Source organism: Perca fluviatilis, chromosome 6 (assembly GCF_010015445.1).
Source record: "Perca fluviatilis chromosome 6, GENO_Pfluv_1.0, whole genome shotgun sequence".
NCBI classification, from domain to species: Eukaryota; Metazoa; Chordata; class Actinopteri; order Perciformes; family Percidae; genus Perca; species Perca fluviatilis.
This window is the reverse complement of record NC_053117.1, coordinates 13,349,044-13,376,392: the sequence shown is the minus strand read 5'-3', so window position 1 is coordinate 13,376,392 and position 27,349 is coordinate 13,349,044. Positions and strand designations below refer to the sequence as shown.

General features: G+C 40.4%; 1 protein-coding gene across 2 annotated transcripts; it reads right to left on the bottom strand.

Moving 5' to 3' along the window:
• Positions 1–10,182: 10,182 nt before the first annotated feature.
• lhx2b (LIM homeobox 2b) lies at positions 10,183–27,252 on the bottom strand. Of its 2 annotated transcripts, none has more exons than XM_039804576.1 (5): positions 25,754–27,252; positions 23,743–23,945; positions 21,490–21,857; positions 16,669–16,874; positions 10,183–10,929 (listed from the first exon to the last, which is right to left on the bottom strand). In XM_039804576.1, exons 1-5 carry the CDS (start codon positions 25,934–25,936, stop codon positions 10,639–10,641), a joined length of 1,251 nt encoding a protein of 416 aa, XP_039660510.1. In that variant the 5' UTR covers positions 25,937–27,252; the 3' UTR covers positions 10,183–10,638. The 2 variants fall into 2 exon arrangements, with proteins under 2 accessions (XP_039660510.1, XP_039660509.1); XM_039804575.1 differs by having other exon boundaries at positions 21,490–21,860; positions 25,754–27,251.
• Between the last annotated feature and the right edge of the window lie 97 nt (positions 27,253–27,349).

The window sequence follows — 27,349 nt, the reverse complement described above, 5'->3', positions numbered from 1 at the left end:
CCCAGGCTCCTCCTCACATGTCAAAGTGTCCCTTAGAAAGACATTGAACCCCAAGCTGCTCCCTGGACGCTGTATGAATAGCTCCACTGCTCCTAATACTTAGGATGGGTAAAACACAGAAATAGAATTTCACTACATTGTATGTGACGAGTAAGGAATGACGTTTTTTTAAACTACAGTGTGTGTGTGTGTGTGTGTGTGTGTGTGTGTGTGTGTGTGTGTGTGTGTGTGTGTGTGTGTGTGTGTGTGTGTGTGTGTGTGTGTGTGTGTTCACGGTAATGAAGGAGCATGTAACTCTGTTTTTTTTTTGTGGCTCATTTTTTAATAGTTTTTGGACAAAAATGGTGCTGTATGGCACAGAGGAAGAAGATACTGTATATCAGGCTTTGGTTAAACAGGTAACCCTAGAGCAGTAGCATCAATTTAAAGCTGAAAGATGATATTAGTGATTAATTGAATATCAAATTAGTTGATTCATTTCTGATAATTAATAGAGTAGTTGTTTTCAGATCTAGATCAATTCATTCTTAGTTTTGCAGTTTTCATGGGATTTATTGCCAGCCTTATTCTTTATAGAACATGTCATGGCATGTTGATCATGACAGTAACCCTAATTTCATGATTAAGAGAAATTAATGAAAACCGATGGCTTCCTTGAAGGTAGTTAAAACCATCTGAGGTCTAAGGGCATTTTCACACATCTTCTTAAATTTACCTTTTTAGGGTATTTGCATAAAACGGATCCCCATGTGTTTCATATCAAAATGTTCAGAACAAACTCAGCTTTCTGTGTAGTGGGACACAAATCTGTCCCAGAGAAATGTGTGAAGCGGTAATTTGGCGCTAAAGCTGAAACGTTGATGTCCGCTTTGACGTGAGATTTTGTAATATCGCTTTTTGAGTAGGAGTTTTGTCAAACATCGTTTGACAAAACGATGTTTTGGTGATGTTTGGTGCGTCTTTCGTCCTCAGAGCGTTAAAGACCCACTGAAAAAAATCACAAACACTAGAAAACGTTCAGTAGGAAAGTATGAAATAAAATTTGCAAGAACACTGGTGAGATACTTTAAAAGTCATTTTGTCTGCTTTATCTTTATTCTCCATTTTAATAATACAAAGTGAAAGTTGAAATCTGGATTGATGGCCACCATGACATCTCATACTAAAGTAGCAGACAGGCAGTTGTTTGAAACTGTAAAAACGTTTGACTGATTCCGAGATTTTCCGAGGTTTTGAAAAACAATCAGATTTTGTAAAGCTGTTGAACCCTCGCCATCTGCTCTGGAAAAATCCTTAATACACAGTTTATTGTCCTTAGAATAACAATTTCTAGGAAAATAAAAACATAAGCATCCATTAACACACAGTAAATTTGCAGTTATGAGCCTGTTGTGTTATTTCTCTGTGGTGCTTGCCAAGGCTCTTCCTTTCCATGTAATTACTGGATCAAATTCACATCACACATTAATATGAAGCAGACGGCCAAATATTTTTTTTTTTCTGTTTTGTTTTTCAACACTGAGAATTTATAGCCTGAACTATGTTTTGTTCTTATATTGCACAGATATGCAGTTTCAGCCAGGCTCATCCATATGTTTGATTGACCTGATTGCTTTCCTGGAGTGAAGGCTCCACACACACACACACACACACACACACACACACACACACACACACACGCACGCACGCATCACACACACACACACACACACACACACACACACACACACACACACACACACACACACACACACACACACACACACACACACACGCACTCACACACACACACCATATTCTTGCTTCATAAACATGCAGGCAATCATGTTGAGATGTGGTCAATATTCTGGACAAAGCCTAGCAGATTGTGTCGTATGTAGTCTCGCATTGCCAGACCTTCCTCCACAGCGCTGCGGAGGAGGGGCTGGCTAGTCCACCCAACATTCCTGGATGGGTGAAAAATGTGCTCTGGTTTATTGACATTTCTTTAAACCAATAACAATCGTCTTGGGCGGCGCCACGGTGCCGCTGCAAAATAGCCTCGGGAAAACTTAGATTGGACAGATAGTCTAGCTAGCTGTCTGGATTTACCCTGCAGAGATCTGAGGAGCAGTTAACCATAGTCCTCAGAAATCCACCGGAGTTCGGAACGGCAACACAAACAAAGTGGCTGAAAAGAGGGACATCCGGCACAATTTCAAGCGGCACCTGAACAATCCCGGAAGTGGAACGTCGTGATTCTTATGTGATTATAATATTCTGAGACACTTTGCAAGATTGAAGTCATAGCTTTACGAGAGGTAAACTAGGATGTTCTCTGAAATTATAAAGTTATCTTGACTATGTCGTATGTAGTGTGTTTTGTCAGTGATCACATCCTCCAACTCCTCACCCCATTGCAGAGATAATTACAAAGTCTGTATTTTTTTTTTATGTACATGCATTTCTAATGATGCACTGCAGGGGAAGTTAAGGTCTGTTTTTCATAATTCATGTTTTGCTTACAAAGTGTAAAGACTGCAATTCTCCAGACCTCTCCCTCCACCAGCCACTCACCACCTTCTTGTTAAACTTCCGGACTGTAAACTTGATACTTTTTTGAAGTGGAAAATCGCCCTACCTTTATGATCAGCTCAAATCCCTGTTGCTGGAGCCATGAGAAAATTAAGCAAATTTTTGCTCCTGCAGACTGAGAAAAAAGCTGCTCAAGAAAACAGATTTTTTTTTTTCATGATTACACTTTTGGGAAGGCTGTCAGCTACTATCACTCTCAGCGTTGGCACCGATGCATATTCTAAGTGATTGGAGGAGGGATGTTTTTCTTCTTTTTTGAGTGCCGTTTGTTGAAAGCGCAGTTGAATGAAACGGTCATGATGAAATTGGATAATCAAACATATTATGCACCCACCCACACACACACACACAGATACAACCACTTCCTGCTGTGATGCATGACACAGACCCAGGCGATTCCAGGATTTTTTAAGTGAGGTGGCACAGGGGAGAGCAATAATCAGTCAGGGGGGGCGAGGGGGGACATTTTATCAGAATATAGCATAGGCAATCTGCTTACAAATATAGAACGTATTGGATAGGATAGAACATAATGTCATCCTGCTAAATTAAACATCACATTCATTATGTTTTCATTTTAAATTAATTGCATATCCGAATTTATACCATGGTCTGGGTGAATACTCAATTCTGATTGGCTGCAGGGTGTCCATAAAAAAGGGATGTAGGTCACCTACTAAAGGAGTTCCAGTGAAACTGACTGTTTACTGTTCTAAATGAATGCGCTACATTAAAACAAAAAGGAAACGTGAATCTGTTATTTCCAACTCGTCCTCTGAACACCACAGGATGGCGCTAACACACACGCTGCAAGATGTAAGTTATACTGCCCCTCTTAACTGACTTTGTTTCACAGCGAATAACGACAGTAACGTTACACATCGCGGATCAAATTGTTCGTAAAAGTCGTTATATTGTTTTGGGGACAATGACATGGCTGGATAGCTAGCTTGTCTTGTTGTTCAACATACTGTCAAATTATTTTTACTGATTGCCAACTGTACACAATGTTATTGACTTTGGACCTTGCTAGCATAGCGTTAACTTTCTGGCGCGTAGTTAAGCTGAAGGGTTCTACGAGCTGAGCGGACTATAAATATCTCTGTTGCTAAGGGAGGCAAGTCGTATCTAAGGTCTTTCCTATATCCTGGAGGAGTGAACAACGTTTGCATTGATTAAGAACCTTATAGGATGGGAGTGATTGTTCCAGGTATTAGTCCAACCCTCAGGCGTAACCATGGAAACCAAGTTATTGTTTGGATAAACTTTAGATTTTGATGGTAAAACAAATTAAAATATAAACTAATGTTTTAAAAATATGTTATTTGGTAAGTGACCATGGTATAAGCGGGTTAATGCCCTTCGAGGTGTCCATTGTCGGATATTAATTGACGACGGCGAGGCGTGAACCATCTGCTGAAGTCACCTGACAATGGACACCTTGTCCGGCATTCACCCTTACACAATACACATTTTCTATTGGCTCGGTCTGCCACTTTAAAGAAAAAAAAAATTCCAGTACTGGTTCCATGGCATCAGAATTTTGTATAGTCGTCACGGAAACATTACTTGGTCATGTCATGTGACAAGGGCTGGGAAGATTGGCAGAACAGGCAGCCAAGTGACAGTGCTCTGAGCCAATGGAAATCACAAATGTCAGATTGACTTGGGGGATTGGGGCAATCAAATTTTAGGAAGGGTTGGTGTCACCCCTTGCCCCCTTCGTAGCCCCACTCCTGGACATAGACATGATTTACTGAGGATTAAACATGATAACAGTCAATCTGTTTTTCTAAGTTGTAAAGCTCGGCTTGCCTGCAGAGGTCAGGTCTACATAAGGACTATTAACTCTATGAACTATGAACTGGGTGAACGCCTTTTTGTGCAGTTATCCTCTTACATAGTTTGATAATTTGATTGATTAATCAAATCAAAATATTGTTGTGTGTTGTCTACTTCTACATTGATAGTATAGTCTGTATCCACAACGTTCCACTTCTGGGATTGCTATGGTGCCGCAGGAAATTCCGCCGAATGTCCTTCATTTTGGCCGGATGTCCGTTACCTTCTTTGTGTTGGAATTTTAAACTTTAAAACGGATTTCTGAGGAGTATGGTTAACTGCTCCTCAGATCTCTGCAGGGTAAATCCAGACAGCTAGCTAGACTATCTGTCCAATCTGAGTTTTCTGTTGCACAACTGAAACAACTTTTAAACATATACATGTTCCACCAAAACAAGTTCCTTCCCGAGGCTATTTTGCAGAGGCACCGTTGCTGTGTCCGGTGCTTAGCGCCGCCCAAGACGACTCCCCGGTAACTAATAGGGACCAGGGATCGTTCATACCTGACTTGGCATCTCTTTCTGCGTCAATTTGCGTCAAGTTACTGAAAACTGCAAAGTGCTATTGGTTGAAAACTGCACCAGATCATACTGGGATGAAGAGAGGCTGGCTAACTCTTTTCCCTGTGCCTTGCATTTTGATACACACAGCTCTTCATTGCCTAGGAATATTATGATTATTATTTCTTTTGTCTGCCAATATATTGTGCTAATGACAGTGTGTACCCTGCAGGTTTTTTTTTTCCATGCTGTACTGAAAACAAATACTACACACAGACTCTCCACTTTAGAGCAACATTGAAATTTTGAGCATATCAAACACTTTATTTGCTTCATTCTGGTGAATTTTTCTGCAACAATGTGTGCCTTTTCTGCATCATTTTGCAAATGTCTTTATTTATGTAAAGGAAATTATAATAGGTTTTTTGGGGGGTTGCACTGGCACAGTTTGGATTATTTGGGGGGTTGTAACCCCTGTAAATTACGCCTATGAATGTAGCCCTATAGTAGCTGAAGCCTAAATCTGCCCTGCAGCAGTAAACAACAATTAGATACAACTAAATATTGAATTCAACTTGGAATTTGGCAGAGGACTCAGTTTTGTTTACAAAACCTGTTGTCCCCATGTTACCTGTCTGTTTCTACACTGTCAAATACCGAAGAAAGGCAAACATGCCATCCCAGAGAATGTGAGTGAATGTATTTCCCATTATAAAAAAATAAATAGGCTACATGCAAATAAAAACATAATTAACAGGGCGACCCCTAGCTCACCCAGTACGAGCGTGCGCCCCATGTAGGCTGAGTCCTCTGCAGCGGCCCCAGTTCGAGTCCGACCTGCGGCCCTTTGCTGCGTGTCACCCCCCCCCCCCATCTCTCTCCACTGTCACTTTCAAATAAAGGGAAAAGCCCCAAAAAATAATCTAAAAAAAAAACATAATTAACTGGCTAACTTCTTGGCATTCAATTTGTAGGTATATTTCTATCCAAATGTTGTATAAATACCAGGCAAAATCACCTAATGGGTCAACACAACAAATTTTGTTTCAGTGTTTTCCATGGAGATGAATGTGTGTGGTGGTTTTTGTCTGTTGCCATGTTCCTTTTTCAATGTTTGGGCTTTTTAGTGGCGTGGAGCCATGTACGGACACTGATGCTGCGTCACACCGGAAAAAAGAAGAGGAAGAAGAAAAGAGAAAAGAGAAACACAGAAGAAATGGGGACAGATCTGATCCTTTTCTGACTTTTTCACCGGATCCAAGTGGGGAAAACACCTAGTTCCCCCCACCTCCCAAAACAGGTGAGTGGTTATGAGCGGGAATGCAAATGCCAAGGCACAAAAAGCAGAAATGCATGAAATTCAGCAAATTTCACCTGTTTAGGATGGATTTATATTTGTGAACCGCAACTTCTTAGTGGCTGAATTTATGAAATAGCTCTTTTTAGAGGCGTCACAATACCACAATTCCCTTTGACCAATCAGAGCAGTGCACCACTGTGTGTATATTACTGTGTGCAGAGTACACACATATGTTATAATATTAAAGTCTGATAGTTGGTAGTGTTTATATTTCCGGAAGCGAGGACAACAGGCATGTGTTCAAGAATGTGCAGAAGCAGCCCAGCCAGAGGAGCTCAGTCAGGATCATTACACACTGTAAAAAAGAAAAATCCTTAAAATAACTGAAAAAGTTTTGGCACCTCATTTGTCCTGTAATTAAAAAAAAAAACACATTTTCTGCTATCTAAAAAATCTTATACAAAGCTGCTTGGTTTGTAAACTTCTGAATAGAAATCTGTTCTTTAATTAATTCAAAGATGCTTTTTTAAATGCTTTTTTAACCCTTGTCTTGTCCTGGGTGAATATGAACACTTTTTGTGACACTTTAGTCACTTATTTTGCTGCTTTTTTAAAACGTTTTTTGTCTCTTCAACTTTTTTTTGCAACGTTTATGTAGCATTTTTCAACGTTTTCTGCGCTTATTTTTGACTACCACCAGAATACTGTACAGAGCCACTTATTACCACTATTTTTTCACTCAGGTTTTGGAATTTATGGTCAATAAACCTCATGTAGTCTATATGAAATTATATCTAACTTATCTAAAAAAAGCAGAAAGTATGCATTATTTTGACTAATATTTCAGATCAGAGGATGTTGATGGATAATCACAGACTGTCAAAGTTTAGTCAGAATAATGCTATGAAATTAAATAAAACACCCAATATTCAGTAAAGGTAGTGAACTGATCCTTAATTTTACTATTGAAGAGCGTTTCATGTAACCTTCTGTGCAATTTGCTTGACAGAAACCCAAATGTTCTGATATATAAACTTTGAAAACGGGTCAAATTTGAGCCAAAGACAACAGGAGGGTTAAATGTTTTTTTAAATGCAGTTTTAAAATGCTTTTCAAAGCTTTGAACACTTTTTGTGCTGGTTAATAATTTATGATAATGGTGTTGTGTTAACTCAACGCATTCTCATGAACGGGTTTGTAGGATATCGTACGAAAAGTTATGCACACTCAAACGTATGATATCATACGAAAACTAGGAGACAGCCGGCTGGTCACGTGACATCGGCTACAGAGCTCCGTGCTACAGAACAGCAGTTACTGGCTGTTTAAGCCGCTACAGAGTTTCAAGATGCCCCCTACAGACCTCCGTCACAGCTTGTCGAATCAGTGGCAGTTAGTAGATGTGTTTAGCCGCTAGAGAGCTCTGCGACAGTGAACAGTGAAAATTGGCTTACATGTGCTGTATGTGTGATGTGTTTTGAAACCAGGATGCTGGATTATAACTGGTTTACCATGCAAGCTAAAAAACAGTAGCCTCACCAGTGGAAGCGGTAAGGCTGATATTTGACACATATGACTATTCAAAGCCACAAAATGTCTAAATAATTGAAAATGAAAAAGGTAAGAATTCTTTATCTAATGCATTAAACTTAAATAATAACTGGTGTTTAAACATTGTGTCTCTGGGTACAGCAGGTCTGTTTAAATCCCGTTCTTGACAAAGTGAGAAAGAGGATTCTAGTTGGTAAAAACACGACAAGGAGAATAATTAGTTTGCTATAACCAAGGGCGTAACTTTGGGCACAACATTGGAACGTCTGCAATGAAAGTGCCGCAGAACGTGTATCACTGTACACGTAATAAACGTGCGGACACAGAAACACTCAAGGGAACTAATCATAACACACACGCAAAACATCCCTACAAAGGCAAAAGACCCTAACTCGCTAGAGTGTGGAACTGGAAAAAATGACTTTAAAGCTATAGTGCGTAGTTTCTGTCACCCCAATGAGGAATTCAACAAAAACTGTCGTCGTGTCCACATGATACAAGCCTTCCGTGATAGCTAACACACAGTTGCTAGTAGCCAAGGAGGACACGGAGGATTAAAAAAACATGATGGACTCTTCAGAAGAGGTCATTATCTTCACTCAAATTTCTGCGTGCGAAAGTCACCGGACACCACAATCTTCTGAACATAGCCATACTGAGAGATACAGAGAGAGCTTTATGGAGCTGATAGTCTTAATTAGCTTTGTATCAACTCATTGGGCAATGGCTTGAATGTAACGGACGTTCATTAATATCAAAAAGTAACGCACTAAAGCTTTAATGTTTTTTAGTTGTCCAGCCAAATGAATTATAGGTAGGACACTGGAGATCTGGCATTTAGATGTTTTAGAAATAAAATGTATCTACATAAAAGATCTTGAGCTTAAACTTGACTTTTTGACTTTTGACCTTTGACCTCTATTTTGATAGTTAAAAATAGAGGTCAAAAAATATATATATAGTTATTGTACTGAAGTCACGCCAAGGCAAAAGGCAGTAACTTCCACATTATCAATATTTGGTTGCTGATCATCCACCATTTAAAAAATCATTATAGTAACACCTGTATAAAATCTAGTCATCGTGGCATATCTTTTTTGATGATTTACAATTACTTATAGCATTCTCCTTATTGCTATTCTGCACCCTAACTCAATTTGAGCGTTCCAAAACAAAGTCAAAGAACGATAACTGGTGTTAGGGTGCTCTGCCTTGGTTTCTCCTGGGCTTTTGGAAGTTACTGTTAAAACAACCCATTATTTTCACAAAATATTTTTTTTTTAATGTACTCAAGATACTATATGATAAAGGATGTCTCTAGCTGATTCTGCTACACGAGCCATCACTTGACAATATTCTGCACTCTGCATTTTTATTCATGTATTAGTCTGAGTCACCTCCTACTGTACAATATGTCTTTTCTATTCATCCACACCTTACTCATCGGTATATCTGTGTGTGTATACTGTAAGGTACTATATGGGTGTTCATAGTGTATATATTACTATCATTATATATAACTCTAATTAAAAACTTTGAAAACTTTAAATACTTTTTGTATATTTATTCCTGTCTATTTAATGTGTGTTATTCTGATGTGTGTGGATTTTTCTTTTGAGCTGCTGTTAATAAGGGAATTTCCTTACTGTGGGATTAATACATTTCTACCTTCTTATCTTATCTTGAATGTCCCAAAAATATCATTAACTCAGCTGATTCAGAACGCTGCTGCTCGAGTCCTCACTAAAACCAAGAAGGTGGATCACATCACTCCAGTTCTGAAGTCTATAAAACTTGCTTCCTGTCCCTCAAAGAATTGATTTCAAAATACGTTTCCTGGTTTATGAATCACTAAACGGTTTGGTGCCAAAATACATTTCTGATCCGCTGCTACACTATGAACCACCCAGACCTCTCAGGTGGTCTGGGACACGTCTGCTTTCTGTCCCCAGAGTCAGAACTAAACAGGGGGAAGCAGCGTTCAGTTTTTGTGCACCACATATCTGCAACAAACTCCCAGAAAACTGCCGGTCCTTTTTTAAATCAAGGCTGAAGACCTTTCTTTTTGATGTTGCCTTTCTTTAAATAATTGTTCATTTATTATACTGCACTTTATCTTTTATTCTCGTATTTTATCTGTTTTAATTTTTTTTATTGTTTTTAACTGCTCTTTAATGTTTTATGTAAATCACTTTGAATTGCCCTGTTGCTGAAATGTGCTTTTACAAATAAAGCTGCCTTGCCTTAACTTGCCTTTGACCAAAAACGAATTTACGGGCTTTTGGCTTGCATGTCAGAATAGAGGTGATTACCGCTACCCTGTCATTCGAGTGAAATTATTGGTGTCTGATCGTGGTCGACTTCTGAGAACAGCAGGTCAGATGAAATTGACTGTAAGGCACATGGCAGTCGGAGGATATTGTAACCTGTGTTTAATCTCAGATTTTCAAAAAGGAGAATTTTTTACAATCCTTCTAACAGTGACTCTTGTACAACAACATAAATACTGTGCTGGGGGAAAAAAATGAAGAAAAAAAACGAATTAATTAAAAATTAAGCAGTTTTCTTTTTTCTCTCTCTGTAAACATTGGAAAATGCAAATCAAGTCTCCTCAGTTCTCGACAAGACAACAACATCAAAATAACAACAACTGTTCCATCTGGAAGGCTTGGCCGCCTCACTATGCAAATAGTCTCTAATGGGCTCAGAGCGAAATAAAGTCTCTTTTTTTGAATGCTTCCGTTACCTTCTCTTTTCTAATCCATTTAATGTTGGAAGGAGTCAACAGTGCTCAGTTTTAGATCCAGTAGCGTGGAGCAGAGAAGGGATAGGGTGGTAGGGGGTGAGGCTGAGGTGAAGGGCTCCGTCCTATCAGAAGAGGCTGGTCAGTGTGGTCTGTGACGGACTCCGGCACTCGTGGACGTCCATGCCACCCGGCACTGAGGAGAGCACGGAGGTGACAGTGGGCATGGTGGGGTTGGTCAAGTCTGTCAGGGTGGTGGGGGTGCTGGAGGGGCTCATGGAAGCATTGGAGATCTCTGAGGCTGGGCCTGATGGCGTGCCGCCCTGCAGCGTGGAGCCGTCGGATGCCTTGTCCACCCCGGTACTCTCTTGCCGCAGCAGGTTCCTCCTGAACTTGGCCCGAGCGTTTTGGAACCAGACCTATGGGGGAAAAAAAATAACAAAATCAATCGTGTTAATCCAGAGGGAATTGATCCACCACAGTTAGCTTAATGGAACTTTCCACCACAGAATTCCACAATTCCATTTACCAGGAGTTCTTAAAGGGTCACCCACATTACACAAAAACTAGTTTGGGCTTAGGCCGTGTTCAGAGAGCCTGTGTCAGCCGTCAGACGGTCCGGCAAAAACGCAGGTCATTCCATTTATTTTGAGTGGGGGTAGAGTGTTCGGGCTACGGTGGGGGGGTGCCGCAGAGGGGACAAGCGAAAAGTTAAAACCGACTCAACTTTTGGAGAAACGCAAGCCCACGTCACGCTGTGGTGGCCAATCATGTAACTGGAGATCAGACTTGTCGGTGTGTTTTGAGCTATGGCTTGAGGCGGTGTGAGAATCCCGTACAGGAAACAGGAAACATCACTGCCTTTATCGCTACCACAAGAACGGTTTAAAACACTATGAGCTTTCTATCTATCTCCTGTGAAATAATGCTGCCTTTAAGTGCGCTCGGAAACGTCGAGATCTATAAACGATCTGACGGAAACTGTTGAATATAAAGTCTACTTGTACTACATTAGGGGGTTAAAGAACACAACAGGACATCCCAAAAATTGTTCGTGGCATCTGGCCATGCAGATACTGTAGTTTTATTTGTCTCCACCATTTGTGGAGCTCACAGCGATGAAAAATTACAGTTAAAAAAATCTGCTGTAGCATCTATTTCTAGAAATAGTGTCCCCGCTGCTCTAGATAACCCAGACCAGTTTTCACATTAATTATTTCTTTGGGAAAAAAGTAATTCCAATGGTAACTGTTCACTGCCAGATCTGTGGATTATCAAGAGTAACCAGGACACATTTTCCAGAAAACATGTTTGGGTTGAATTATATAAACATAATCTTTCAGTGCGGTGAGTACCACAAACAAAATTCCACTCACCTCCACTGTATTGGGGTGGAGGTAGTGGATATCTCCAACGATGGATACTTCTACGTAGAGGTAAAAAATATTTTTCTAATCTGGTCTAATTTAGTTGAACCGAGCCTTTAAAAACCTCACCAACTCACAAATAGGAAGGTCTGGCTTGTCCACACAACATTCAAGCATAGGAGAAAAATGTGCTCTGGTTTATTGGCATTTAATTTAAACCAATCACAAGCTTTGCGCCTGAGGCAGCTTAGTGCCTCTGCAAAATAGGCATAGGATGGAACTTGTTTTGGTGGAACATGTACACATAGGGAGGCGAGCTCTGGAATTAAAATGGCTCTTGGGTGTGTGATGAGAATTTAACTCCACAAAAAGATATAATATAATTTGATTGTCGGTTCTAGCTCGGAGGATGTTACCGAAATCGACCGGCATTGAGAATGCCAATACAAAGAAAAAGGTGATGGACATCCTGCAGAAAATGAGGGGCGTCCAGAGGAATTTTTGCCGATTGTATATGAAAAATGGCTCAAATGGCATGTGAATGTGGTATGTAATGTCACACATGGAATTACCACCCACATCTGTATTAACTCTAAGAAGCATTTTAGCATCTTTTAGCTGATTGTTTTGGTTTTCTGTCCCTCAACTTTACTGTTTTGGTTCAGTCTCACGGCTCTCATCAGGGTCATTTTCAGCAAAAAAGCTCTAAAAATCCATTGTACACTACCTGTCCAGCACGAAACAACAGCCAGACACAGTTAGAGACTCATAGCTGCCAACACTCCTGTTTTTCCCGGTTTTCTCCCGTTTTTTTAGCCCTATCTCCTGGACCCCTCCCAGTTTGTTATTTCTCCCGGGAAACTCCCGTAATTTGCATGGCCCAAACTCCTTTATATATAATCAGACCAATGTGTTTGTCTAATGTTGACCAGTTGCCAGATTTTGTATGAAACGCGTCCTATTCACACAATCCACACCTATACAATTTTCAATCCGTTTGTCACCTCAACCTGGCAACCCAGTTGCGCAGTTGATCTCTGCGCAAGCTTCGTGGAACGTTCAGACCCGAAAGTGAGCAGATAAAAATGGCAGGTGAAGGTGGTGTTCCCGCAAAGAAATCGAAATATAGCTGTAAATTTCAACAGTGTTGGGCGCAACAATTGACATGCATCTTACCTAGTCATATCGACAACCTCCAGGCTTTTTGTAAGGTGTGTCGCATTTATGTTAATGTAGCGCACGCCGGAGAAAATGACATTACCCAGCACATTAAAACACAGCGGCACCATCGCGCAGAAGAAGCATATAAGGGCACACGGGCGATTTCATCCTTCATCATGAAAGGAAAGACAGAGGCAGAAAACGTGAAGCAAGCTGAACTCAAGATGGCAATGTTGGTAGCACAGACTTACAGTACTCTTAACAGTAACCCCCTTCCTGGTCGCGCCGCCATGCCCCCGCACAAATCCTCCGGATTTTGAAAACTAAATGTTGGCAGGTATGTAGAGACTAGCTGGTGAACATATCGCAGCATTAGGCAGCTTAAGAGACAGTCATTTTAATTCACGTTGGTGGGGACCAAAACAGAGCAAAAAGCAAACCATTACCAGGAACACTACTTTTTTTTAAATGCTATTGTTGCTCTGTATACGCTAGATGTGTAAATAACCAACTGTTTGCCAACGCATTAGCAAAATTAATGTTATAAGACTAAAATATGTAAAGTGTGTACCTTGAGCTCTGCCTTTAAGTTGCCAAAACACGGTTTAATGCAGCTTTAATGTATATTCCCCTAACCCAAACCCAGACATCATGTGCCAAAATCTAACCAAACCTTAACCCAATCTGTAACACATGAGGAAACTTTTTGTAACAGTTTTGGAAGGCACTGAAATCATGAAGTCATCCTGCTGATAGGGACGTCAGATCAGAAAACGCTCATATATTTAAAAGGCAATAAGATACTATGTACAGTACAGGACAAAAGGTTGGACACACCTTCTCATTCAATGCGTTTCCTTTTTATTTTCATGACTATTTACATTGTAGATTCTCACTGAAGGCATCAAAACTATGAATAAACACATATGGAATTATGTACTTAACAAAAAGTGTGTGCAGAAACATGTCTTATATTTTAGATTCTTCAAAGTAGCCACCCTTTGCTTTTTTATTAATAAGGGAAAAACTTCCACTAATTAACCCTGACAAAGCACACCTGTGAAGTGAAAACCATTTCAGGTGACTACCTCATGAAGCTCATTGAGAGAACACCAAGAGTTTGCAGCGCTATCAAAAAAAGCAAAGGGTGGCTACTTTGAAGAATCTAAAATATAAGACATGTTTTCAGTTATTTCACACTTTTTTGTTAAGTACATAATTCCATATGTGTTCATTTATAGTTTTGATGCCTTCAGTGAGAATCTACAATGTAAATAGTCATGAAAATAAAGAAAACGCATCGAATGAGAAGGTGTGTCCAAACTTTTGGCCTGTACTGTATATTGTTGTTTAGTTTGCAGGACTTGAGAAATTTTGCTGAAAAAGGGCTAAAATATGTAAAAGAAATACTGTTATAATCTATGACACATTTTGATGTTGCAAAACCCCAATCAGCCGGCACACACCCCTCCTTCCATTTGCTATTAGTTAAGAGGACACAGCAGTGAGCATCTCCTTGTCTGTTACCAGTCTGTTTGCAGATGTTCAGACTGGAGTCAAGGATAAAATAACCCTTAAAAACACAACACTAGGTCGTTCTTCTACTGTGTACAAAAGATTATAAAATCATTGACTTTTTATGGCTAGTCATAGAGAATAAAAGCCAGTGGTAGCCACAGAAAAAAAACAATATTTATTTTATCTTTGCACATGAAAATAGAGAGCCTTGGCTACAGTGTGTATAGCCATAAAAGCAGCTATGATTTCAGTCATTATTCTCACATTTGCAATGGCAATTAAATGAATGGCTTCTTCCTTATTTTACTGAGGACACTTTCAAATAGGGTTAGGGTAAGGTTTAGCCCTACTGTTAATTTATTTTCATTTTGTAATTACATTTTCTCTTTGCACTTCATCTTAGCTCTCTTGTTCAATAATAAAAAAGCAGTATTTGCGATGTGGCGAGTCTGTGCTGAGCCGAGTGTTGGAGCGTGTTAGCGCTGGAATCATGACGGAGCCATGGGAAACAGGCGGAGGGGAGAAGCACTTCAGCTGGAATAACAGGCATGAAAACTCCAACGCATCAAAGCAAAACGACTGCTTTGTTTTCTGCAAGCGTTAATTAAAGCAGCGGGATGATTTTCTTTTTTTTTTCTTCCTTCTCAGAAAGAAATTTGATTCAGAAAACCTTTTTGTCTCATTTTTCTTCTTCTCAGTCCCCCAGATAATATGCTGTCGTCTTTTGTGGAAATCAAACGCTCTGTTGTGCTTCCTCTTTCTTGGTGTGTACTACAAAGCTTTTTTTATTTTTCATCCCTCAGTCCTCACCGTAACATCATATCGTCCATTGAAATAGATTGCATTTTGTTTTGTAGTGGCTTTGTTTTTCATTTCCAGGTAATTTTTGCATTCTAATATGAACAACACATTGACTTTTAACGGCTTTATTTTTCCTTGAGGAAATGAAAAAAACACTACTTCTTTTCAATGCAGCTTTTTAAATTCATTTCCTATTTTTTGTTCATTTAAATAAGGGGGAAAAGGCGAGAAAACAAAGCAAATATAATCCATTTCTGGTTTTGTTCAGCTTCACTGTCAATTTCACTGGACTGAATAACAGCACTATCTTCAAATAAAGCAGCTGATTTGGCTTCTTTCAGGAAAACCTCACTTCATATATTTTACAGATGGAAGCAGTTTGATTTGCATTGGAAACATGTGACATTCCTTCACCCCTGTTGGCATTTGTCTCCCTCTCCCCTGAGTAAAGGAAAGCACACTCTCATCTGAAGTGAAAGGCTGTTGTGGTTACCTGTAGGGGTGTGACGATCCGGATCGATATATCGATTCAAAGATCCACGATCCAGTATTATCGATGCAAAGTGAAGAGTCCCACCTTATATTTATGCTTTTTTTTTTCTTCATTTAAACGCCTGGAAGAGCTGAGTTATAAAACTGACAAATCATATTTAGTTTCTTTTTTGAGTTGATATAAACGTCACTGTGTTAAATTTGGCATATGGTATCGTCTTGTATCAAGCGCAGGTTCCTGAATCGAACTGAATCGACATTGTAAGGTGACAGACTTTAACCTTTGTGTTGTCCTCGGGTCAAATTTAATCCGTTTTCTATATTTTTTTATATTTTTGTATATATTGTTTAAAATATGGTTTTCTTGGAACCAAAATGCCCAAAAATAACATGGATGCATGGATGTATGTTGTATGAATTTTTTTTTTTAAATGGTTTCAAAACAGTATCCTTACTAAACTTTGATATAAACCAGATGGTGAACCACTCAACATCCTCTGATCTTAACTATCAGTCAAAAATAATTCATAATTTCTGCTTTTTTAACTTATAAATTACGTTAATTGACCATGAATAAAAAAAAAGTGTTGAAAAAAGTAACAAAAACGTTTTAAGGAAAAGCGTCAAAAGCATAGAAAAAAGCAACAAAACCATTGGAAAAAGCGCCCCAAAAAATTATCATTTTAAATTTTGACCCAGAAGGACAACAAGATCATGGTGGATGGGAAAACAACACAAGGGTTAAGATATCAGCAAATATCGTGTCGTTGTCCAACGGATCAACATAATATCGTATCGTGATGAAGCTTACACTCCTACCTGTAAGACCCGCTTGGTGAGGCCCGTCTTCTGGGCGAGTTGTTTGAGGTCCTTGGCGTCCGGGTTGTGGTTGATGGCGAAGTAGGACTTCATGGTCCTCAGCTGGTGGTGCTTGAAGGACGTGCGCATGCGCTTGGTCTTCTGACTGGAGCTGTACTGGGAGTCCCGGTCCATGGACTCGCCGTCGTTCTCGTTACAGCTCAGTGCTGCGGGTCAATGGGGAACAGCAGAGAAGAGCCGGTTAGACAGAGGGAACTCGGATCCAAGCGCTAATGTCACAGACGTTATGCAACTTTTAGGGCGGGTGCCAGAGGTACACAGGTGTTTGGCAAAGGGGAAAGCAAACAGCTTTTTTACCGTGTCAGTGTGGCGTGTCAGTGGTATCATTTGGAAAGATGAATGAAACTTAACCGGAGCTGAAATGGACTATACTTAATAATACCTGTGCTACAGCGAGCATGCATTTAATGAATGGGTCACCGCACTGAAAGATATGTAATGTATTGGATATTGGTTTATTGGCACCCCGCCGAGCAAGTTATCCCTTTCTCGCACAAATGTAGGTCTGGTTAAAAGACTGAACACTGTAGATCAGAGGTCTTCAATGTTTTTTTAAGCCAAGGACCCCTTAACTGAAATAGAGACAGAGCCCCTATATTGTATCAAATTAAATTGCATAACTGGACCTACAATAACGTGTAAGGCGGCCTAAAGCCTTTATACCTTTTTAGAGCATAGAATACTAAGCTATTAAAATAATAATTGTTAGCATGACTTATTTATATTTCCATTTTATTAAAATCATGTTTTAATGTTAAACATACATGTGTCACAGTGAATCTGATGGTGAGTGACTACATTAGCTATGTGCCAGTAAGACCTTCATTAATGTTGTGTTTTCAGAAATAGATGATGGATGTTTTCTAATAATATGTTGGATTCATGTTCAGACATTTTACTTTTTGGAAAAATAATAATTTGGTGGAACCCCTGAAGAAACTCTGAGAACCCCCTAGGGGTCCCGGACCCCCTGTTGAAGGTCTCTGCTGTAGGTGTTTTCTTCGTTTTCTGAACACTTTTTAGTTTTTTTTTTTTTTAAGATTATTTTTGGGGGAGCTCTAGCTCACCCAGTAAGAGCGTGCGCCCCATGTAGGCTAAGTTCTTGGCAGCGGCCCGGGTTTGATTCCAACCTGCGGCCCTTTGCTGCGTGTCATCCCCTCTCTTTCTCTTTGTCACTATCGAATAAAGTGAAAAGCCCTTTATAAAGGCATTTGAGGACTTTATTACATAGGACAGCTGAAGACAGGAAAGGGAGAGACAGAGAGAGAGAGAGAGAGAGAGAGAGAGAGAGAGAGGGAATGACATGCATGCAAAAGGCTGCAGGTCGGAATTGAACCCGTGGCCGCTGTGTCAAATTTAGAGCCTCTGTAGGCGGGGCGCACGCTCAACCAGGTGAGGTGCCCCTTGACCCCATTTTTAAGTTTAAGTTTAAGACGCAGCTCCAAATGCATCGTATAGATATGATATGCATTTCAAAACTAGTGAGTATACTTGATAATATACCATGAAAAATAATCAATTAATCTCCCAAGAAAATCAATAAAATAGTCCAAAAACTATCATGCGACACCTCATGGTGTTGCTTATATTAACTATATATTGAGCGAGAAAGGTATAGGCAATGCAAATACTGAGGTGCAATATATCGAATGCGGAATTTAAAGAGGGAAAAAAATCCAATAGAAAGAAAGAAAGAAAGAAAGAAAGAAAGAAAGAAAGAAAGAAAGAAAGAAAGAAAGAAAAATCATGTTTAAGGATATTGTGGCTGCAATGTTCTTGTTAAAACCTTTGTTTTAGGATTTTTTTGTTACTGTACATCTTGCTTTTCAACATAAAACATGTTATTTCAATCTACATTCCCTTTCTTCATCTCAATCTATAAAATCAATCTGATTTAGATTTTCTGACCTGACAGCTGTTTCCTCAAGCTGCACCTTGTCTGTCTGTCTGTCTGCCTGCCTGCCTGCCTGCCTGCCCGTCTGTCTGTCTGCCTGCCCACCTGCCTGCCTGCCTGCCTGTCTGTGTGTGTCTGCCTGCCTGCCTGTCTGTCTGTCTGTCTGTCTGTCTGTCTGTCTGTCTGTCTGCCTGCCTGCCTTTCTGTCTGTCTTTATGCCTGTCTGTCTGTCTACATGTCTTATCTATCCAGGGAGGAGGTGCTAGCCTGGCTTCAGCACAAACACACACACACACACACACACACACAAAACAACAACACACATGTATGTGTCCCAGTCTGCAAATTTCTTGGCAATATTCAAAGTGTTGCTGCATGCATAACAGTTCGTGTTCAATATCAGAACGCAAATGATGAATATGAAGTGAGTGAAAACCATCAGAATAACACTTCACTTAATTAGCCTATACACACCAGGCTGAACAAATGCTGCTTTCTGGCCAAAGCATATGCGTTTTTAACAAAAAGCAGCCTGTTTTCCTGCTCGTCTCGCGCTCCTCACACTGAACGTCTTGTTCACAGCGCTGAAAGCATCTGAGAGCTGCAGGCGGCTGCAGCTCGCCACATGTTCTCATGTCAGTGCTCAGGTGAAGCTTTTTCATGTTGTTTCTGGCTGGAAACAGAAGAGGGCGCACTGTCTCTACACTCTCCTTCTGATTCTGTCTCCAGCAATTAAGTCCATCAGCAATAGGTGAAATAAAGTAGCTTCACTTGCATCATTAATTCCGATGGTTTAAAGAAACAACAACATAACATTAAAAGTGGCAGCATCTTAAAATGACTAATGCTTCCTCATTCGAAGAAGAATCACTCGATCCAGGCGGGAAATAAAAAGGAAAGAAGCCAATCTGCCTCGGAAACTATAGTAGGAAGGAATATAATGACTTCACTTGTTGCAGCCTTTTTTTTAAACTTAACTGACTGTGAAGAAGTTTAGAAATATGAGAATCCACTAAACTGACTCCTCTGTTTAGTCTGTAATCAAATTCATTTTTTATGTGAACAATTGGAAAAATGAATTACAAGGTATGAAGGCAAAGCATAAAAAAATATGTGATAGTTGCCGTACCAAAGTTCTTGTATTTTCCCTGCTCTCCGTTCCAGTGAATAACTCATCACATCACATTCATCTCGCTGGTACACACCCTGTTTGACCCATGCAAAAAGGTTTCAGTAATGTGTGTGTGTGTGTGTGTGTGTGTGTGTGTGTGTGTGTGTGTGTGTGTGTGTGTGTGTGTGTGTGTGTGTTTGTGTGTAAGGGGGGGGGGGGTCCCTGTAGATGTCTATGGAGTCTGACAAGTGGATAAGGGCGAAAGCAAAAGCCAGAACATCAAAAAACTTTTTCTTTTTCATAACAGGTTGACTAAACTGAAACACGACTACAAACCACCACCAACTCAAAGTGATGCAAGATTGTCATGCAGAAAAATCTCTACTGCATCCAAGTTTTTTTTTAGTTTTTTTTATGATATTATAATATATTGTAAGACAGCTGCAGCTCACTGGCCTGATGACATCTATACGAAGCTGTTTGAAAAGTCCCCATCCACATATCTGACACACTGGAGCTAAAAACTGTTTGCAATAAATGTGACAAGGCCTGATGTTATTCATGTTAGAGGCCTGACTTAATTGACAAACCCTCCCACCGTAAATCACTTCTTTTTTTTCTTTTTTTTTCTGCCCATTTGTATTACACTTCTCTTGTCTCTAAGATGTTTTTTTTGTCCTGCCTGACCCAATACTTGGCCTGGGTGCTTTTCTCTTTGTGTAGTAGTTGGTATTCAGGCTTATTCATGCACATTATTTGGCCTCGACATGAATATGCTGCTGTTGTTTCTGACAGAAAGTGTTAGCTCAATAAAAAAAAAAAGAACACATAGCCTATATATCTATACAGTTATGACAAAACCATTAAAAACACAACTAACTTCCAGCAGGAAGATTACAGGACATTTAAGAAGAAAAAAAAAATCTAAGCAATGCAATAAAAAACTTGATATTTAGCAAAATACGTCTCTTTAGGGATGTTAAATACAGGCTATATTATAGTGACACCATTGCGTGTTTATAACTAGGCCTACCGTTAGTTCAGTGTGGTAAAGTTATGATACGTTCATTATAAACTCCCTACAGTAATATTAGGAATATGAAACCGCAGGGAATAGGGGAAAAAAATTAAAAATAAAGTTTCCTATAATAAAGACATTACCGAGAAGAGCACAGACACAATATAAGCCCCTATAGGAATGTTACAAAGATGTTTCATTAATGAAGCCTGTCGGTCCTAATCAGCCCGTAGTCACGCTGAGTGGCTGTGAGCGATTATGTATTTTTTTTCCTTCAATTTTTAACTTAAAAAAACGCTTTTTTTTCTACGTTTAAGATGTAAAATCGTTTTGTTTTCTTCTTGTTAGATAAAATCAGCATAAAACCAGGATAAAAGCACGAAATATAGCTACATTAATTATATATAGGCCTATTCTATAAAGGCTGTATTGCTTTTTCTTAACCCTGCACACCTATTATTAACCACAACACCCTATAGGTCAATATGTGACCATCTTTGTTTTTGAAAACTTTTTTTCTACGTTTTAGATCTAAAATCGGTATTATTATTATTTTTTTTAAGTAGGTAAAGTCAGCATCAAACCAGGATAAAGCACGACATGTAGCTACATTCATTATATGTAGGCCTATTCTATAAAAACTCTATGGCTTTCTCCTAACCCTGCACACTTGTTATTACCCACAACACCCTATAGGTCAGTAGGTGCTGATCCTAGATTTTGAACGTTGTTTCTTACCTGCGTTATAAGCTGCCAGCTCGGCCCCCGGCCCGGGGCTTTTCCTCTTCCTGGGCCGGCCTTTCTGCACTGTGCCCACGCCGTTGAAGTAGGATAGTCCGAGCGTGTTGGCCGGGCCCAGGCCTTTGTGCGGGACAACGTCCGCGTGGTTAAAATGTGTCTGATATTCTCCTTGGATGAGAGTCTCAAAGTGCAGCCGGCAGTACACCAGACTGTCCTTCATGCCAAAGTGGTCCCCGGTGGTGAGCATCTTGCTGCAGCTCGTGCACGTGAAGCAGTTGAGGTGGTAGACCAGGTCCCGGGCCCGCATCACCATCTCCGACGCGGAGATCCCCAGGTGGCACCGAGCGCATCTCTGCACCGAAAATCTTCTGCGGACAACACAGAAACCTCATCAGCGGCTGGACACGCAGCCTGGCAGGCCTGCTGCAGGGTTTAACGCGCAGTGGGCAGGCTGATATATAGCCTACACTGTCTGGGATGCGTTCCTGTGTGCAGTGGGTGGAATGTAACTAAGTACTGTACTTAAGTCCAAATGCTGAGGTACTTGTACTTTACTTGGGTCTACTTTATTGCACTTTTTTACTCCACTACATTCATCTGACAGCTAAAGTTACTTAAAAAAAAATTAAGATTTCTGCACACAAAACACATGTAGGCCTAGTTTATCAAATCTGATGTTTTATTATGAATGAAACTAGCCAACAATATAACGGCCTACAAGTCCAGCTGAAATGATCAGACCATCAAACACACAACTGTGGGGAATTAGGATCCTTTCCAGTTTCTAAAAATGGGAGGATTTTTCTACATCGAGTGCTTTTTACTTTCGCTTCTTTAAGTGCATTTCCCCGATGATGCTCACATACACTTTAACTTTAATAAACATTTCCAATGCATGACTTTTACTTGTGTTACTGTGTGGTATCAGTACTTTTACTTTCCCTGCGCACTAATGGCAGACGTCATCACTATGTGGCGGTATTGGAATTTAATGGAATATGGATATTATGCCGATGGTTGAGAGTTCAAAGAAAAGCTGACATGGAAATTGTTATTTTTCACGTTTATAAGTTAAGAATAATACACAGCCGATGTTTTCCCACAGCTTCCCTGTGCGTGATTGGGTGGGGGTATTGGGGGCTGGCCAGGGGACTGGGGGCTGTTACTAAAAGTAGCTATTTCATTATCTGGGTTTTCAGTGGAGAGTGTTATAGCAGCACAGACATTATGGGATGGATCCTTGCTGTCAATATAGGCACTACACTTTGCTGAGAGAAACACGTGAATTACAGGCTAATGATGGGACTGTCTGGCTAAAATAGAGGCTCAGATAGTTATTTATTATTATAGTGAAATTGGCACAAAATATCAACTGTCATCAGTGCAAAAATGTCAGCATATCAGTTTTACCAAACCCATATTATTAGGATAGAAGATGTGAGAAAGAAAAACATGTATAACACGTGCTAACTTTTTTTTTTTTGGAACCAAATGAAGAAAATCTGAAAACATTTTTTAAAATATTCCATCCGTGGTCATATGTCAAAAAAAAATAAATAAGAGTATCTTCCCCAGCCACATTTACCATATTTTGAAACACACATTTAGCTCCATGAATCCTAAATACTGTCTACGCAAGAGGATTAGGGCCACATGTGAAAAAAAAAGAAAAGTCATTTGAATCGATCTCCTCCGAATTCTGACTTTTAAACTCACAACTCAAATACATGTTTTCACATGTACTGTATGCCTAAAACTGAGGGAGTTTAAAGTCCAAAATTGTGAGATTAAAGTCAGAAATCCGAGGGTGAAAAAAGCCATAATTCTGAGAATAAAGTGGCATTTTTCACGTGTGTCCCTAAGACTTTAAAGTTAAGAAGTCATAATGCTGGAGTTGGGGAGTTGAATTCTGAAAATAAAGTGAGAATTCTTTTATTCTCACAATTCGGACTTTAAACTTTAAACTCAGAACTCAAATACATTTTACACGTGTCCCTAGGACTTCAAAGTTTAAAGTCAGAATTGTGAGAATAAAATAACATTTAGAGTCATACTGGAGGGGGGGGGGGGGTCATAATTCTGAGAATAAAGTACAATTTTTCACACGTGTCTCTAAGACCTAAAAGTCATAATTCTGGGGGAGGGGGGTCAGAATTTTAAGAATAAAGTGTTGGCCCTAATCCTCTTCCCCAGCCTGCTGTCCCTTAATGGTGCACGGTGCACGGGGCTGGCCTGTGCACGCGCTCCTACCTGTAGTAGTCCTCCTTGCAGTAGATGCTGCCGTCCTTGCTGAAGCAGGTGAGCTCCGACTCCAGGTTGAGTTTGCACTCGCAGCACTTGAGGCAGCGCATGTGCCACTGTTTGTCCACGGCCAGCAGGTAGTAGCGGTCCGCGATCTTCCGGCCGCAGCCGGCGCACAGAGCCACGCGCTCGCTCGCCATACACGGCATGGACTGCGAGGTCAGCACGGAGACACAGAGTCAGGACAGGATGGGAGGATTGGAAGAAGAAGAAGAAGAAGAAGACGAAAAAAATAAATAAGACTCAGTGCAAACGACTCTATATGACATGCTGATAGCCTAACATGAAGTCATGCTAACATGGGAATAAAGAAGAAATGAAATAATGTTATTAACATCCAAGCAAGTCAGAGACGAGTCTGTTCGCCGTATATCTTCCAAATATATTACAAGAGTATCCTCGGATACAGCCTCGCCAAACAGGGGCCTCGGCCACAACTCGCATACATATTCGAAATATAAAGACATGTTGTAGGACTTTTAGAAAAAAGTGTTTTCCTCTCAACAACCTTGACAAAAGGCCTACCAGACATATATTATATAAAGATATTAAATTAAATCCAGTAGGGGCACTCAAATTCCTAAAATGTAAGAAATTTAAAACATCACAGGAATATTTTTTGTTACAGTTAATTCAATTGTAGGCTAAAAATATTATCTAAAGGTTTTTGTTGTTGTTGTTGTTGTTGTTTTTTATATAAATGACTCTACTGCCACAGGAGACTAAGGCACGAGACGATTATAATAATTCTGGCATTGCCATCATACAGCAGCAGAGTAAAAGAAAACAAAAAGTCAAGTCACTTTACATAATGTTAGGATCTAGGAGAACCATTTCCACGCTGTGTTATGGAAATAATATTGTTATTATTGGACCATGAGTGATATCTGAGCTGTTAATTCCCCCCCTTAAGATAATAACAATGTTGATTAAATGTAGGCCTACAATAACACACACACACACACACACACACACAGGTTTATAGCACAAGCCTGTCATTAAATGTTAGTTTCCAGAGGGCCGGCGAAATAGACACATGCACGCGTGCAAGCGCGCACACGCACGCATTCCCTACACAAAATAATTTTCCAAACGGAGATGGAAGCTGAATTCAAAAATTCAGATTTTTTTTTTCTTTCTCCATCTCACATGCTCTCGTTTCCTTCTCACTGCAGCGCATCTAAGAACGATTACAGAACTTTGTGATCGCCGTGCCGTTAGCATTTCTTTTTGAATCAGAGCCTGATAGTGTTTACAAAATGGAGACAACGAAAAATAAAAGAATCCAACGCTGCTTGTCGTTTTAGGTTTTTTAGTTTTATTTTTTCCTCCGAATTAGAATAAAAACTTTCAACTGGGTTTTGCTGTCAGTGTTTGTGCTACGATTTGCCTGTCCATAAAATATCTTTCATTTCTTTTTTTGGGGGGGGGGGGTTGTGAAACATTGATTATAGGCGCTGTGCTTTCCATGTGTTCTGAACGCATCATATAAAAGGCACATTTAAATAGGCTTTAACGAATTGCAGGGTTTTAAAACAAATGACTAAAGGTAATCTTTTTTTTGTAACAATTGTGCATCTTTGCCCAGCTCTGGCTCAGTTTATTTGAAGCTCTGCTGGCACTAAAAGAAGTTTCAGAATGAAACAGACGGGGGCTGAAGAAATCACAATGTCAGGGCCCTTCTTTTTGGAGGAAGTTTGAGAGGCGTTTAAAAAGCAACAACGACAAAAAAAAAAAAAATAATAACATTAGACTGAAATTTGTTGGCACAGTTTTCCCCAGTGTGAATTGAAAGTAAAAAAAAAAATTAGTAATACAAAAATAATAATAAGCGTTCAGAAGTGAAATAAAGCGCTTGGAGCTGTGAGAGTGCAGCCGCTGTCACATGTTTTCCAGGCTGCCATGCTGCCATGCTGCCTGCGCTAACCAGCCTAACAGGGGCCAAATGAATCTCTCCTACCGTCTCTGATTCCCCCATATCGATGGCCGAGCTGATGGCTGCTGACTCGCTCTTTCCTCTCCGGTCCATTTCTTCCACCACACCGTGCACGTCGCCTCCAGGGAGGCCATGGAATAGCATCGTTGCCGCAGAGGGGAGGATATTATAACTGTTCTCTTCGGATCTGCAAGCCAAGATGTCCATGAGAGGCAAAACCCTGCGCAATAACGCCACTCAAAACACTCGCTTTTTTAATTTAAAAAAAATCTTTTTTCTTTCTTGCCGTGACAAGTGAAAAATCCAGATCAGGGGAGGAAAAAATATGAGGGGAAAATTGGACACGTGTTCTCCACACTACGTCTCATCTGCCAATGGAAACCGTCATCCGAATCTCTGCAGCTCTCATTATTAATAAGCTATGATTAATTCATAAATAACCGCGGCGATTTCTCTTCTCTTTTTCTGGAAATCGAGTGTGTCTCTCAGTCTCGGGTAGGATGTTATTTCTGTCTTACCCCAAATTTCTCTTTCTGTACTTTCTTTTCCATTCACGATGAATAAACATACCAACTATGGAAGCCCCGCTGCATGGGTCTCTCAGCACCGATGCCTCCTCCTCGCCTGGAGTAAAAATGTTTCAGGATTTCGACAGTCTGCAAGTCATTGGCCAAATTCTCCCCTTTTTTTCTTTCTTTCTTTCTGCAAAACAATAAGTAGGCCTAACTGTGTATAACTGGCACTGCCAAAAGCCGGGCAGCAGCAGCAGCCTTCTAACGCATCACACAGTCAGAAAGAAGAAAAAAAAAGAAAAGAAAAAAAGATATGTCCAAAAAAAGCTGACAGGGAGCCTGTGAGAAAGGCTTCCTCCCCTTCCTCCAGGTTCAACAGTCCAAGTTGATGCTTGCAGCAGCAGATTTGTGTCGCTCAAACTACTTTTGCTTTTGCAGATATAGAGAGAGAGAGAGCGAGAGAGAGAGAGAGAGAGAGAAATAGAAAACACCTTTTGCTTTATAGAATCCCGCTGGCGGTTCTGGGAGAAGCCGTTTTTCCTTTACAGTAGTCGGTTTGGTTAATGTTTTGTCTTTTGCCAAGAAGGCTGCATACATGTGCGTAACAGCAGAAGAGGAGGAGTTGGCTTTTTTTTACGTTGACTGATGATAGGCGAGTGTTTGCTGGCCCCCCAAAAACCGCCGTGCCTCCTTCTCAGGTCCCGGTTGGACTCTCCGCTCCTTATCAACGGGGCCCTGTTGCGTCACGACGCACCATTTATGTTCATTGGCTGTTCCGCCGCCACCGAACTGCTTTGGCTGTACTTTTTATTAAACCGAGCGGTCTGGGGGGAGAAAGCAGCGGCGCCTCTGCCTCCGTTACGCACGGACCACCGGCCAACCTTTCTCTGTCTGTCTGTGTGTCCGGGGCTGCAGTTTGGAAGGTCCGATTTTCAAAGAGAGAGAGAAGATGAGACGGGGGCAAGAAGAGAGTTTCTGTCTTCGGAGGTGTTGGAGCTGTCTGCCTTGTGCGCACTGAGGGGAGTCTGCTGGGACTTTTAACCCAGGCGACGTACAGAGCGAGTTCCACACTGTTGCTGCTCACAGCCTCTCCGTGGCCCCGGGAGGC